At 27.1% G+C, this 14,370-nt stretch overlaps 6 protein-coding genes across 11 annotated transcripts in view; 3 read left to right on the top strand and 3 right to left on the bottom strand.

Annotated features, from left to right (window-relative positions):
- The first annotated feature begins 215 nt into the window (after positions 1-215).
- LOC124956270 lies at positions 216-3,356 on the top strand. The gene is made up of 2 exons (XM_047511823.1): positions 216-420; positions 609-3,356. Exons 1-2 carry the CDS (start codon positions 366-368, stop codon positions 1,853-1,855), a joined length of 1,302 nt encoding a protein of 433 aa, XP_047367779.1. The 5' UTR covers positions 216-365; the 3' UTR covers positions 1,856-3,356.
- Positions 3,357-3,634: 278 nt separating this feature from the next.
- Positions 3,635-5,816, bottom strand: LOC124956290 (guanylate kinase). Of its 6 annotated transcripts, none has more exons than XM_047511935.1 (6): positions 5,626-5,816; positions 5,271-5,318; positions 4,251-4,518; positions 3,940-4,163; positions 3,833-3,844; positions 3,635-3,660 (listed from the first exon to the last, which is right to left on the bottom strand). In XM_047511935.1, the coding sequence occupies exons 1-6, from the start codon at positions 5,675-5,677 to the stop codon at positions 3,653-3,655; spliced, it is 612 nt and encodes a 203-aa protein (XP_047367891.1). In that variant the 5' UTR covers positions 5,678-5,816; the 3' UTR covers positions 3,635-3,652. The 6 variants fall into 6 exon arrangements, with proteins under 6 accessions (XP_047367891.1, XP_047367873.1, XP_047367882.1 ...); XM_047511917.1 differs by having other exon boundaries at positions 3,733-3,844; positions 5,626-5,811; XM_047511926.1 differs by lacking the exon at positions 5,626-5,816 and adding exons at positions 4,665-4,905; positions 5,385-5,517 and having other exon boundaries at positions 3,635-3,844.
- Positions 5,616-7,151, top strand: LOC124956316 (HIG1 domain family member 2A, mitochondrial). Its single transcript, XM_047511967.1, has 3 exons — positions 5,616-5,833; positions 6,380-6,683; positions 6,877-7,151. Exons 2-3 carry the CDS (start codon positions 6,536-6,538, stop codon positions 7,047-7,049), a joined length of 321 nt encoding a protein of 106 aa, XP_047367923.1. The 5' UTR covers positions 5,616-5,833; positions 6,380-6,535; the 3' UTR covers positions 7,050-7,151.
- Positions 7,152-7,882: 731 nt separating this feature from the next.
- Positions 7,883-10,444, bottom strand: LOC124956258 (rhotekin-like). The gene is made up of 8 exons (XM_047511798.1): positions 10,140-10,444; positions 9,790-9,983; positions 9,463-9,672; positions 9,192-9,371; positions 9,021-9,115; positions 8,528-8,742; positions 8,176-8,440; positions 7,883-8,085 (listed from the first exon to the last, which is right to left on the bottom strand). Exons 1-8 carry the CDS (start codon positions 10,293-10,295, stop codon positions 7,892-7,894), a joined length of 1,509 nt encoding a protein of 502 aa, XP_047367754.1. The 5' UTR covers positions 10,296-10,444; the 3' UTR covers positions 7,883-7,891.
- Positions 10,445-10,527: 83 nt separating this feature from the next.
- LOC124956287 (26S proteasome non-ATPase regulatory subunit 4) lies at positions 10,528-13,064 on the bottom strand. The gene is made up of 6 exons (XM_047511896.1): positions 12,925-13,064; positions 12,271-12,411; positions 12,084-12,195; positions 11,588-11,962; positions 11,199-11,487; positions 10,528-11,074 (listed from the first exon to the last, which is right to left on the bottom strand). Exons 1-6 carry the CDS (start codon positions 12,948-12,950, stop codon positions 10,839-10,841), a joined length of 1,179 nt encoding a protein of 392 aa, XP_047367852.1. The 5' UTR covers positions 12,951-13,064; the 3' UTR covers positions 10,528-10,838.
- Positions 13,065-13,125: 61 nt separating this feature from the next.
- The window catches only part of LOC124956264 (N-acetylglucosamine-6-sulfatase-like), a 2,786-nt gene continuing 1,541 nt past the window's right edge, over positions 13,126-14,370 (top strand). The window contains exons 1-4 of the mRNA XM_047511812.1: positions 13,126-13,739; positions 13,815-13,874; positions 13,967-14,173; positions 14,253-14,370. The exon at positions 14,253-14,370 is cut by the window's right edge and continues 44 nt beyond it. Of these exons, the coding sequence (XP_047367768.1) occupies positions 13,626-13,739; positions 13,815-13,874; positions 13,967-14,173; positions 14,253-14,370 (499 nt within the window). The 5' untranslated portion in view covers positions 13,126-13,625. The remainder of the gene's footprint in view (positions 13,740-13,814; positions 13,875-13,966; positions 14,174-14,252) is intronic.

Here is a 14,370-nt window from a genome sequence, read left to right as displayed (position 1 = left end):
TTTATGATGATCGTTTGTATATACATAAATAATAAATCAAGCGAATAATATTCCATTGAATTTAATTTCGATTTACATTGGATATTATTCATCTTTTTTTTTTCTTCTTTTTTTCTTTTTTTCAATTATTACATGGTAATTAAATTATACGATGAGAGGTCAATGTACTATATACGTACACCTTGAGTTTTTCAAAGTTTTGCGATTATTCCAGCGTCAATGCGTGATAGTAAATGCACGTTCGTACGGCAAACAAAACTACAAGGTAATGGGGATTTATTTTAAGAATATCTGAAAATACGCTCAACACTATTTCTCTCTGGTGGTAAGCTCAGTTGAGTGTCGTTGGTCGTTGATGAGTTATCATGGTACTACCAAAAAGTAATATATTTTATACGATAGCGATAACGGGTCTGATAAGTAAGTATCAATTAAATTTATATATTATCGAAGGCTTCCTTTTTAAAATAGAGAAAAAGATATATTGTCGAAAAAGCAAAAAAAAAAAAAAAAAAAAAAAAAAAAGAAAAGAAAAGAAAAATAGAAGAGAAAAAAAAGCACACGCACAATATAAATTAATAAGAAATCATTCCTCTTCTATTTATCAGATATATCATCAATTTGGACATTGAACATAAACGATCGTCGATACGATGGTTATGACCTGGAAAGAGGTCCCGTATTTTATGAAGCTTACTATCCGGAAAATAATGAGAACAATCCAACAGCGTACCAAGAAAAACGTTATTTCGATCGGGACGCTGTAATTGAAAGAACGTTTCAAATACCTACTGACCGAAGAGAATACATCGAAGATAGATCAAAAAATGATTATCTCGATCGTTTAGAACATTTACCGTACGATAGATCAGGTGGATTGATTATTTCCGATCCAAAATTTTCAATGAACCAAAACTATCCGAATATTGAACCATCTAGGATTTATGAAGTAGCACGTAAATTTTACGATATAAATCGTTTTTCACCGACCTACATCGAACGAATTCGAAATACTCCGGAAGACTCATTATCGTCATCATCTCCTTCGTCGTCGTCGTCGTTGTCGCCGTCGTCGTCGTTACCGTCATCAAAAGATTTAGAAAATTGGAACTCATTGGAGAGTTACTTACGCTTTGATCCAAGCTTCAATGATCGTCGTAACATCGACAAGATTGACATAAATAGATCCAATTTTCGAGTAATTCCGGAACGTGATTTAAATCAAGAAAATATTTTTCAAAAGGGAAACGAAGATAGCAATGAAACCAAATCACCTAGGCTTATTCGAAATAATCTATCTGATTTATCATCGGGAATTATAAAACCTTTGGAAATTTCAAAAGAATTCGAATTAATAAGGAAAGTGTCACCGAGAGATTTACAAGATCGAAATACGTTCGACGCAATCGATAATATAAATTATATGGGATATCCAAGGCAACAGTATCGTTATTTTAGAAATATTAATGATCCGCAGGAATCGCAAACGTGGATGTCGAATTTTAAAAATCTTCGAAATGAAGAAATTGAAGAGATTCCAAGAAATATTGACTCGTCGTTACCTTCGGAAAATATCTTTGTTCCGAGACCTCAAGTGATCAATTATATATTTTCAAAGGATTCGTCGATCGAACGAACCGAGAAACCAATTATCATGAAGGAAATTACAAGAGGAAACGATGAACCTCGAAAATACGACGACAATTCTTTCCAAGAGGAATTAAATAAGGAGGAAGAAAAGACAAAAGATAAAAGTACAAAAGTTACGTCGATTGAAATAAGCGAAGTACCAAGACACAAGGTACGCCATCATCATGGCGAATGGCTGCGTGATTTCTCTCGTGGACAAAATTAATTTAATTGGTACTAATTGATTTAAAAAAAAAAAAAAAAAAAAAAAAAATATCAAGTTTGACCGCATTCTCACGATGAAATTCAATTCCATCATTAATTATTGATATAAAATAATTAGATAAGTCGATCTTTTTAAGATTCATCCACTTTGAATAGTACATTTATTATTATTATTATTATTATTATTAATATTATATATTTATAATTATACAATTCTTTGTAACAGTGTAGAATATAATCTCTCTATAAGAGACTTTATCCCTCGTAATTAAATATCGAAAATACACTTTTCATAAATGAAGATTAATTGATTAATTATATATAATATATATAAAGAAAGAGAGATAAGAAAAATAATTGCCTCCACATAAAATTATTTTGATGAAAGTAGTAAAAGTATTTACAAAATACGACAAAACTTATCGCGCAAGATTATCTTCTTTTTATGATAAGTGTGTACATGTAATGATTTATTTATTTCGAAAAAATATATATATACATATACATACATACATACATACATACATACATATATATATATATATGTATGTATGCATAACTTTTTCGAAAAATATTGATAAATATCAATGAGTAAGCAAATGGATATGTTAAATTTACGCATAAGAAAAAAAAAACTTATGATTAATAATAATCTATCGGAATACTTTTAAATGTAGTCTCTGATCAACAACTTTTTAGAAATTTCTTATTCTTTTGAATTTTACAGAAAATATTAGACATGCTTAATATACTAAGTCACCAAAAAGTTTAATAACTGTAAAATAATATAGAGATAGAGAAAAAGAAAATATTTCTAAAATTATTGAAACCAAAAAACATGGTTATTTTTTGATGAATTTAAATATTTATAAATGAGACATGGACCATTCTTAAAAATGAAAGATATATCACACTTTGGCACTTTAATTTTATCTTTCAATAATATCTTAAACTTAAAAAGGAATGTTTGTACTATTTTAATTATTAATAATTACATATCTTTTATATTCAGATAGAAAATAAATTATTATGTTTGCATTACGATAAAATATCGTTTGGGTTTAATCCATACTGTTATAAAGAACGCATGATTTTAGATTTAAAGGCAAATACAAGACAAAGCCAAATGTACTTCGTAAGTAACCTACTCTATTGGAACACAACTTCGTTTGGTGAATAATCTCAGTTAGCTATATCTAAATTGTTACATTTTATTCACTAAGTTCTCTCTGTATTTTTATCTATTTAAGACAGTATTATTTCATAAAAATTTAATTCAACGTAATATACTCTTTTAGTTGTATCTGTATGAGACATTTAAATTCGTTTTTGTGAAAAATATAACTGTTTAATATTTTAATCTTTTTCACAACTATATTATAAATCTTAGTCTGATCATGTAAACTTGTTTTCAATATTTATATATTGGGCACTATTATCAGGTAAAGATTCTGATACATATCTTTAATTTTAATTCTTAGTCTCTTTCAATGATTTTCTCATTTTAATATATATATATATATATTTTGTTTCTTTTTTTTATGTTATCAGATAAATTTTGTTTATCCATTTATGCTTGAAATATTTTTTACGCATTCTTTCTTTTTTTTATCTAATTACAGTAAACACAGTTTACCATTATATTGAATTAATAGGTTAAATGTTTTCTTTCATTTTTGACAATTACTTTCTCCATAAAATCATTAACATAATGATTTTCAATCAATTTCTAATCATAAGATATTTTTGTGACATTACATAAATTCATGAATAATACTTATCCTTGGAAATGTTTAATTTAGCTATCTACAAATTATAAAGAATACATATGTTATTTAATCCTTTTTGTATAAATTCTAAATGAGCAATTTTCAATACCCATTTTATGCTTTGACGTTTAATTTGGAAGAAATAAATTCACGCAGCTTCTCATAAGCTTTATTAAGATTATCATTCTCAATCACAATGTCAAAATTACCTGGCTGTTCACCTGTAACACGAATATAAATCCAAATTATAAAATGAAATTTTAATTACTATTTGTACGAATAATGTGACAATTGTACGTGTTAATTTATTACACACCATATTCCAATTCTGTCTTAGCAATAGTTAATCTTCTTAACAAAGATTCATCTGTTTCCGTTTTCCTATTTTTTAAACGTTGTTCTAATACATCTATAGACGGTGGTTTTATAAAAACATACAGAGGATTTAAAGTACTATTTTTGATTTGTTTGACACCTTCTATTTCAATATCTAATATACATATTTTCCCAGCTTCTTGAACATTTTCAACGGCAAGTTTACTAGAAACCATATAAAATTTCATTTTTTTTTTTACTTGCAAACTAAAGTAATAGGCATGCTTATTTGAAAGATTTAATAATGTTTACCTGGTTCCATATAAATTTCCACTATATGATGCAGTTTCAAGAAATTCACCGTTGTCTATCTGTCTCTGCATTTCTTCTTTATTCGTAAAGTAATAATGTTTACCATTCTCTTCACCAGATCTAGGAGTTCTAGTTGTATGCGATATAGAAAATCCAAATTTATTTGGAAATTCTTTGAATAAACGTTCTAATAAAGTACTTTTTCCGCTTCCAGAAGGACCAGCTATTACTAACGCACAAGAATTTTTTTGCAACATTGTACGAATTCCTACAAAAGAAGATAATAATGATTTCCATTGATCAATGATTTATCCAAATTTTTTACATTCACAAATTAAACAATATGTATAATATGATTAAATGTAATATGCAATAAAATTGTTAATTGAATTATATGATCCAAATTCTGCATACCTATATTATGAATATTTAATAATTTCATGCAATACAATGACGTTGTATATCGTGATATACAAAGAAATCTTATTGTAGGATAAATCATTTTTTTTACTACTACAATATATTCTTCACTTTATAACATTAACACAATTAGTCTTTATTAGATCACTAATGTATATGTCAAGCATGTACAAAGTAAAACCTTATCACTTTTTTCACTATTGATAACTGCATTTTTCTTTACACAACATGATAACTGCAAATGCATATGAAATAAAAAAAAAATTACGCACAATTTTAATATTAGGATAAATTAAAGATTAAGTAAAAATAAAAAGTTTCGTGAAAAATTATAATTGAAAGAATTACGTCACGTGATGATAATCTTGAACAATGAAAAATTCAATTTTGTCCCATTTTGAGAATGGTAATATATATATATATATAAAATATATATATATATATATTAAAATATTTTATCTCAGTGTTGTAAACATAACAGAAAATATATTCATGTATTTGTATATATGTATTAATGAAATAAATATTGAAAATGTTGAAATTTTATATTCGATAATTATGTTTATGATAGAATCGAAGGCAAATGACGTATTAACTTACTGTACACTTGTAGGCGTTCGTTCAATAGATAAATAGTATGAACATAACCTATAGGAAAAAAAAAAGAAGTTTAAATTTTTCGAAGTGAAAAAAAGAACTATATAATTTTGTTACGTTGATAAAAAAATCCACGAATTGGAAAGAACAAGTCGTTCTTTTTTTTTTTTTTTTTTTTTTCTTTTTTCGTACGAAAATATTAGTCTAACACCGGCCGCTTGTTACACCATCATAGTATTGGTACAGCGACGATTAACTGTGAGATGGTATACGCATGCGCGTTTATTTACCGCAAATCAAAGGATTATTTGCGATTCGTTCATCGATTATTTTTGCGATCGTAGTACGTAGTACTTACACCTGTGACCGTAAATATGGTGTAATGGGAGTTTCCTCGTAAAGCTATTCATTATCCTTGTTTTTATAATGATTTAAGCCAACAATGAGAACAAGCATAATTCTTAACCAATTTTTGATGATCATTTTAGATGATCATAAAAAATATCTTTCAAGAATAATTTATACATAAATATGAAGATTTAACCTAAGAAACAAAAAAATATAAAGTTTGTACAATTAACAAATACTTCTTCAAGTAATTAATTTTCAAAGAAATATAATCTTGTATATATTCTTTGCTTCCTTTTGTTAGATGTACTATTATCTTTATTAAATATACAAAAAAATTTATTAATAGTTGTAATAACAGAAGTATTATAATATGGATTAATTTTATAAGAGTTACTATTGTTAAGAAAAGCGCTATGAATTTTAGCATTTATAGATAATGTTAAAAAAAAACTCATCTTTTGAGTTTTATTAAAATAATATATAATATATATGTATATATATTAATTGTTATTGTTGATCAAATAATCGATAAAATTTTGTTTTTATTTTTCTTTTTATATTGCAAATTTAAATAACAACTATTATAGGTATTAATTATTATTCTTTAATATAAATAAATATTCATCTAACCTATCAAAGAACTTACGAGATGTATGTTTCAACAAATAAATAATAATACATATAAATATAATATATCCAAAAAATATAAGTTCAGTTTAACAATAGCAATACTTTAACAAAACTAACGTAACAATTATTAGGTTATGTGCGAGAAAGATACAAATCGATCGTCGATAAGGAAGATACCAAACAATTGTTTATAAAAACGTCGAAGACGTACTTTGGAAAGAGACAAGACATCATTTCGTTTCCTTTTTTAAAATAAATTCATTTCATCTGACATTGACGTATTAATAATGGCGAAAGATACGTACGACAATAATAATTTGGATTGGCTAAAAATAAGAGAAGTTGACGCTGAAGAATATCCCGTTGGACAATTAGCTGAAACCCCGAAGGAGAAATTATTTCGTAAAGTACGAGAAAATCCTTTCGTACCATTAGGTAAACATAACCTCTTTTCGAAGTATAATATAATTTAATCTTTGATATTAATTATAAATTCTATCATGAAAACGTATATAATAACGTGTATGATTAATATATCATCAAAATTAAAGTTATTTCTTAATAACATTAATAATAATAACTATGAGTATTATTCTTGAGATTTTATTTCAAATATAAATAATTTCAGGTACACTTGCCACAGTGTCTGCTCTCACTTACGGATTATACAATTTTTCTATAGGTAATACAAAAATATCACAGTATATGATGCGTACACGTGTTGCTGCTCAAGCTTTTACTTTCATTGCCATAATTACTGGTCTTATGTTAACCCAGAATAAAGTTAACTCTAAAACATAATATGTATGAAGAAATGTAAACAAATCTTTTAATCATAGAAAGTTGATTTTCAACATATTTAGATTTATGTTATCATAAATAACATCATATAGTTTAAACTTCTCTAAATGTCTTATAAATTCGTATATCCAGATTACTCTATTATTCGTAGAAATAAAAAAAAAAAAAAAAAAGAAAGAAAGAATACAAAATATTATCTTTATTTAGATTTAAACAAGAAATTGTCTACAAAAATAAAAAAGAAAATAAAAGTTACAAATATGATTTCTCCTCGGCAAAAACGAAAATAAAAATAATCTAATTCATATTACACTTTATTTTATAATATATAATACTTTCAATCAATGTTCCAGGACGGATAAAAGGTCACAATTGAAATTCATTTTTATAATCACTTTTTACCTTTTATTCGACCATTCATTGATCGTTTATATCTGGAACAATTTTAGCATATGTTATTTAGTTATCGAGATGTAACATTTGCTGATGGAATTATTTGGCAAGACAACGACTTGTAATAAAAATAATTTCAAATATTTGAACTAATACGATATAGATCCACGTCAAATAATTGTGACATGATTTATATAGCACTGATATTTGACATTGATACGTTTACAAAGCAATATGTATGTATATATTTCTAAACAATATATTCATATATATATATATATATATATATATGAATATATTGTTTAGAAATATATTCAAAGATGTGTGAAGATACGTAAAATATATTTTCTTCGAACATCTTTGTAAAATATATATATATATATATATATATATATATATATATATATATATAATATATAATATATATATATATATATGTATGTTAACATTCATGACTGATCTTTATTTAAGAAGGACCAGCGATGCTTCACGCCAATAGAACTTAATTTGTACATACTATTATTGCGTAGTGATCGAGTATGAAGATTATTCGGCGTATTGCCAAAAACATTGCTAGGTATAGTACAAGAAATGTCTTGTACTGAAAACCTTTGTGTACTATACAAACTAGATGGAATAGATTCTGAAATGAAAAAAAATTTATTATAAGAAAAGAGAAAGCTGTTTAAAAATATGTAGCAATATAGTTTGTTACAATTTATAAAAATTTTACCTATCAATGATGTTTCATCGTACAAAGAACCTTGTCTATTATTACAAAAGATAGGGATATTGTCCATTGATTGTACTCGTTGAATTGTTTGCCCTGCACTTTTCCATCTATTATGATCTTTCGAATGTGTCGTTAGATATGTCATCCATTCCAGAGCTTCTTTGTTTGATTTCAATAGGATTATAATCGTTTTTTTAATACCATCGATAAAATTTGTTATTAAAAGTTTTCTAGACGAATGTTTCGAAAACTGAATGATAGTATCCTAATAGGAATAATAATAAAAATATTTAATTATTTCATTGGAGACATTCATATATGCTATATAATTCGAAAGTATTATCGAACTAACTTTATCGATAGGAATAGTATGAATCACATTTTTCTCTTCGTCTTCCAATTCTCTAGAAAACCACGTTTTAATGGAAAAATTACGCAGACGTGCCCAATACTTTTGACTATTTATATCAATTATGCCTGCATAAATATCTGAGTTAATGCATTCCGGTTGAACTGCTAAGCGACAACAAAAGTATCCAAAAAGTGGTAACATACAATTCTTGTTCTCTGAAAAGAGGATTAAGGACTTATAGATAATTGAATATATGATATAAGTATGCAAAAAGAAAAAAAATTCCTTAAAAATGATGTTAACGAAATAATCATTGTATGTCCAATCATACGCATGCCTTATCATTATTGACTATACAGACCTTGGATATTCAAATGTGTATGTAATATATCTCAAGGGTATGTCCAAAGATCTGTTGTATACATCTCATACTCTTCTAATCACAACCAATTTATTGATGTTAGTTTAAAGCATTAAAGAAATATTGTCTCACCAACATGATTTATAACAAGATCATGCGTTCGTACACCATTATCTGTTTCTTCTATAGTCAGTTTGGCAGAGGCAGCTAGTTCAAAGCGTGGACCTCTACAAATATAATAATAATATAAATCTTGGAAAAAAGATTAATTTTAATTATTATAAATATGATTAATAAATTTACAATTGGGTAGGATTGATATCTCCATTTAAAGATGCACTCAATCTTTTACCAAGTGTTTTGGATATCGACGAATGTATTGTTTTTGTAATTTTCAATGGAGTACTTGCAATGCTAAAATCTTCTTCCAGCATACAGCTATAAATTTCTAATTTCAGCTCGAATTCTGCCGGTACATTATTACTATAAAGAATAATAGTTAACAAAACATTATTCATAAATTTATCCATTATGATATATAAGATGATAAAAGAATTTATTTAATGTTACTCACAATATTAAAGGATTGACAAAGGTAATATCTGTATGCGTTCTGTCAATAGGACAGAGTAAAATTGTATCGCATATTTCTGTTCCTATACGAGCCATACAAAAAACAGCAAATCTTCTATAATCCCCACGATTTTTAAAATGATCCAAATCTTTCCACATCAATGGAAATCTAAGCTCCGAAAGTGAAACCGTTGCTGTACTGTCAGATTGCCTAAACGTATAATAAATTTTCTTTATCTTTTATCCTTAATATATATATATATATGTGTAAATAAACATAAACAAAAAAAAAACAAACAAAAAAAAAAAAAGAAAACAATATAAATACTTAGACAAAATTTCGGCCGAATGCTTTTTACGACGTTGTAATTCTTTCATGTACATAGACATTTTTTCATTCGATATAAATAATGCTCGCGCCGCTTCTAAACTTTGTGTACGATGGCGAGCAGCCGCCAGTAACTTTGTTGATCCATCCCTAATTTGTATTTCTACGCCTACTTTTCGTTCCAAATCACGTTCCTAAAAGAATGATTTCATTTCTTATAAAAAGATCGAAACAATCTACATTTACGTAGAAAATAAAAATTTTGAATTTACGAAGAAACAATGCTTTGGACTCATTTTACCAGTACAAAAGTTTAAATGGATTTTACAATAAAATTTATTACATCTTACCGTAGCATTTCTTACACTTCTTACAGTATCTCGTCTTCGTACTCGAGTCTGATAATCGGTCAAACGACGTAAATAAATGTTTTCTTTTTCCGAGGCATCGTAATTCGATTTAGACGAAGACACTATTTTCTTTCCGCGGGTTATTATAGGAGCCATTTTGGCTTATGTACGTACTTGAAATTAAATTACACCGACAAAATATAACAGTCTTTCAACGGGATGCCGTAGGATTGGTGGAGAAAGTGAGTTACGATTTGATTGGTCGAAGGTAGTCACGTGACTTCGAGGGAATTCGTGGACATAAGACGTAAAGACCAAATCACATTTTAACAGTATAAACGAACCCGTAAGAGAGAGAGAGAGAGGTACTTGCGAGTAAATTGAGAGGTAAGATACAAATAAATCTATTAAAATACAATAAAATAATATGATAAAAGTTGCGTTGATAACTCATGAGATTTACTTTAAGTAAAATTAAATACATACGTATGTATCGTTATATTATTTTTTTTTTTGTGTTTTTTGTTTTCTTATAATCATATTTTAATTATACAATCAATACGTTAGTATTCGTTTTCATGGTTATATACACGCACTTGTGATAAACGTAATTTGCATAAATGTGAAGAAGCATAAAATTGTAACACCCAAATGGAAAGTAGAAATAATATCTAGTAGAAATATTTCTAAAAGGCTCTCTTACTTCTTGTCTTTTTCTTTTTCTTTAGTTTTATCTTTGTCTTTATCCTTATCTTTTTCTTTATCTTTGTCTTTATTTTGTTGTAAGGAACCAACAGCTTGTAGAACAGTTTCGGATTGTGGATCAACACCAGGTAAATTTTCTAAAACTGATTGTAAAAATGCGGCATCTGACATAACAGCACTATAATCTTCCTCTACTTCCATTGCTTCTTCTTTTTGTGTTTCAAGGTCTTCTAAAATATAAATAATTTCATGTAAATAAAACAATCGAAAGACATACGTGCGCTTGTGTATATATATTCATACATATTCATTATTTATTTATTCGATATATTAATATCGAATATCTCGACTTACGTTGATCTTGCATTGACATTTGCATTGCAAATGCGATCTGTTCTTCTTCCGACATATTAGCAAAGTCAGGTATATTTGCGCTAGTAGGAGCAGTATTTTCAGCAGTAGTCGACGTTGTTTCTTCAGATCCTTCAAGAGACATCGCCAATGCTCGTTTCAACATAGCTTCCTCATTAGTCACTTCCTTAATAGTTTCTGGTTGTTTATTTTGAACATCTTCGTTTACTTGTGCACGACGTGCTTCGTCTTCTTGTCGTTGACGTTGTTCCTCCATAGAAACACGTAAAGCCTGAAAAATTTTTTAATTTATAATTTTTCATTCCAATTTATTAATATTTGTGAGTTTGTAATTGGGATTAACATTAATAATATGAATTAAAAATAAGTACCAGTGCGAGTTCAGGATCTTCATTAGGATCAACGCCAAATTCAAATGCAGCTCCGCTCATTCCTGCTCCACCCATTCCATCTTCTCCTTGAATTATAGGAGAAGAGATCAAGGCATCCGACAAATGTGGACCAGGTGGTACAGTGACAAGGTGACTACCAGTTCCATCTTTACCATTCAGTGCATTGATAAATGCCGTTAATACATCATTATTAATACTTTCCTCGCCGAAACTTATTATATCTACATTGACTTTTTCTTTCTTGAGTCGTTTTGCTAGTTTCACCAATTCTTTTTCATCTATTTGTACCGGACTTCCAACAAATGCTACAATTCGCATTTTGTGATTCTTACCCTGTCGATGCTTTAACGCTAACTATAAATAAATAAATAAATAAATAAATAAATAAATAAATAAATAAAAAATTAACCTAAGAATCTTTGATTTCTTTTCTCTTTTTTCTTTTTTTTTTTTTCTTCTTTTTTCAAACACTTACATGTGCAATTCTAATTCCTGTGATTAAACATAAATTTCCATTTGGTTGAACTTGATGAAGCTTTGAAAGTATTCTACCAACATCGCTGGTAAGTGTTGCTAAAACTTCAACGCTGAAAGAAAATTAGTGATAAAGTTACTTCGTTCCATCATTTTATTTACAAAACTAATACATTATTTATACTCACTTGGCAAGTGTTATGAGACCAACATTATTTTCTGGATTTGAACGAGTTTTTGAATGACATACTAAATTTACTGCATCTTGTTGAGCCTGTAGACGAGTTGGCAAAAAATCTCCATTTCTCATATAATCGCTGTTATCGACACTGTTAAGAAATTTATGTAAACAATTTCAAATTAGGTTATATATATATATATATATATATGTGTACATTATTAAATAACAATATAGTGCGTTACAATAAACAAACAGAAAAAATTAAATGTATACATTATATATTACATCCTTATATATGTACATACATATAAAAAAAAAAAAAAAAAAAAAAAAAAAAAAAAAAAATAAGAAAAAAAAGAAAAAGAGAGAAAAAGAAAATAATAAAAAACAAAAAGTTTCTATTGTTTTCATGTTTACATTCAAAAATATATACATATATACAAGATGTACTTTAAATCATTAAGAAGTTCGAAATTCTTTCTTCAAAGTTTGCATTGTCATCTCAGAAACCATATATTTACGAATTAGATTATTATTTACCATGGGATATCTCTAACATATTTTTTTTTATCCGTGTTAGAAAGAAAAACTTAATAATTCGATATAAATAAATGTATATAATATTGAACTATGTTTTTGCTGATAATTTATCAAAACGTACCATATCATTGTACTTTCCAGCACCATCTTGTGAAGATACACCAATCCTTGCCGTTAACTATTCACTGTTTTCACAACCTCACCACCTTGTTCACGTTACAACTTTCCATTGATCAACTAAAGAACCTAGAGATGTATCCTCCATTAATCGAATTTGGTTCACATTCGATTTATTATGTTGATAGGACTGAAGAGGACATACATTTTTTTTCTCTTAAGTTGGTAACACAAGTTGTCCGTCAGTGTATATCGGCTTTTATTACGCATATATGAAGAATGTTTAATATGATTGATATAAAAAAATGTATATACTTGGATCATTTATAATGAATTATTTAAAAAATAAAATTAAACGATCAATCGAAAAATATTGTAACATTTTATAAATAATTTCTTTTTGTACTCTTTTAAAGATTTACAAAAAATTTGTTTTACTCATGCAATAATACTACATCTGTATTTATGAAAATATAAATTCTTTTACTTCTGCCTCATAATGTTTTATCACATCAATTGTTTCTTTTTTTTTTTTTTCCTGTTTAGTTTCTGCTATGTAATTCTGAAGATTGATTTGTGATTGTAACTTGGTCAGAAAAAATTTAATTTCTATTGTTTATAATTTTTTGTTTACAAGAACAAACATATATATATATATATGTATATATATATTATAATTTGTGTATTATCTAACAATCTAACACAATGGCTCTACAAACATGTATAATATTATTATATTATTTACATTCATTTTTATGTAAAGGACAAAATATTGTGTTAATTATTGCTGATGATTTAGATCTAGTTCTAGATGGGATGGTAAGGATATAATTTGATATAGATATCAATGATATTATTTTATCTTTTATTAATTATATCTAATCAATTTTATAGACACCAATGAAGAATACGTTAGATCTTATAGGAGGTAAAGGTGCAACATTTTTGAATCAAGTACGTTTCATAGATAGAAATTATTTATAATATTGTATTTTTGATTTAAAATAATATTTATGACAAATTGTTATAATTATTCTATTATATAGTTCGTGGCTTCACCAATTTGTTGTCCTAATAGAGCTTCCATTCTAACCGGTAGATATCAACATAATCATTTAACAGTAAATAATTCTATTTCTGGTGGTTGTAACAGTATTGGATGGCAAGAAAAACAGGAACCTAATACGTTTGCTGCATATTTAAAAAATGAAATGAATTACGTTACATTTTATGCTGGCAAATATTTGAATCAGGTGTAATATATTATTTCTTATCATATTAGAATTAAGTTTCCTTTTAAATACAGGCTATTACATAATTTGAATGTATTAGTATGGAAGTAAAAGCGTTGGCGGGGTCAATCATATTCCAGCAGGTTGGGATTGGTGGGCGGCTCTTGTTGGAAATTCAAAATATTACAATTATATTTTGTCTATTAATGGTACAAAAA

Source organism: Vespa velutina, chromosome 1, assembly GCF_912470025.1.
Source record: "Vespa velutina chromosome 1, iVesVel2.1, whole genome shotgun sequence".
NCBI lineage: Eukaryota > Metazoa > Arthropoda > Insecta > Hymenoptera > Vespidae > Vespa > Vespa velutina.
The sequence above is the reverse complement of the archived record's forward strand: the minus strand, read 5'-3'. Positions and strand labels throughout refer to the sequence as shown.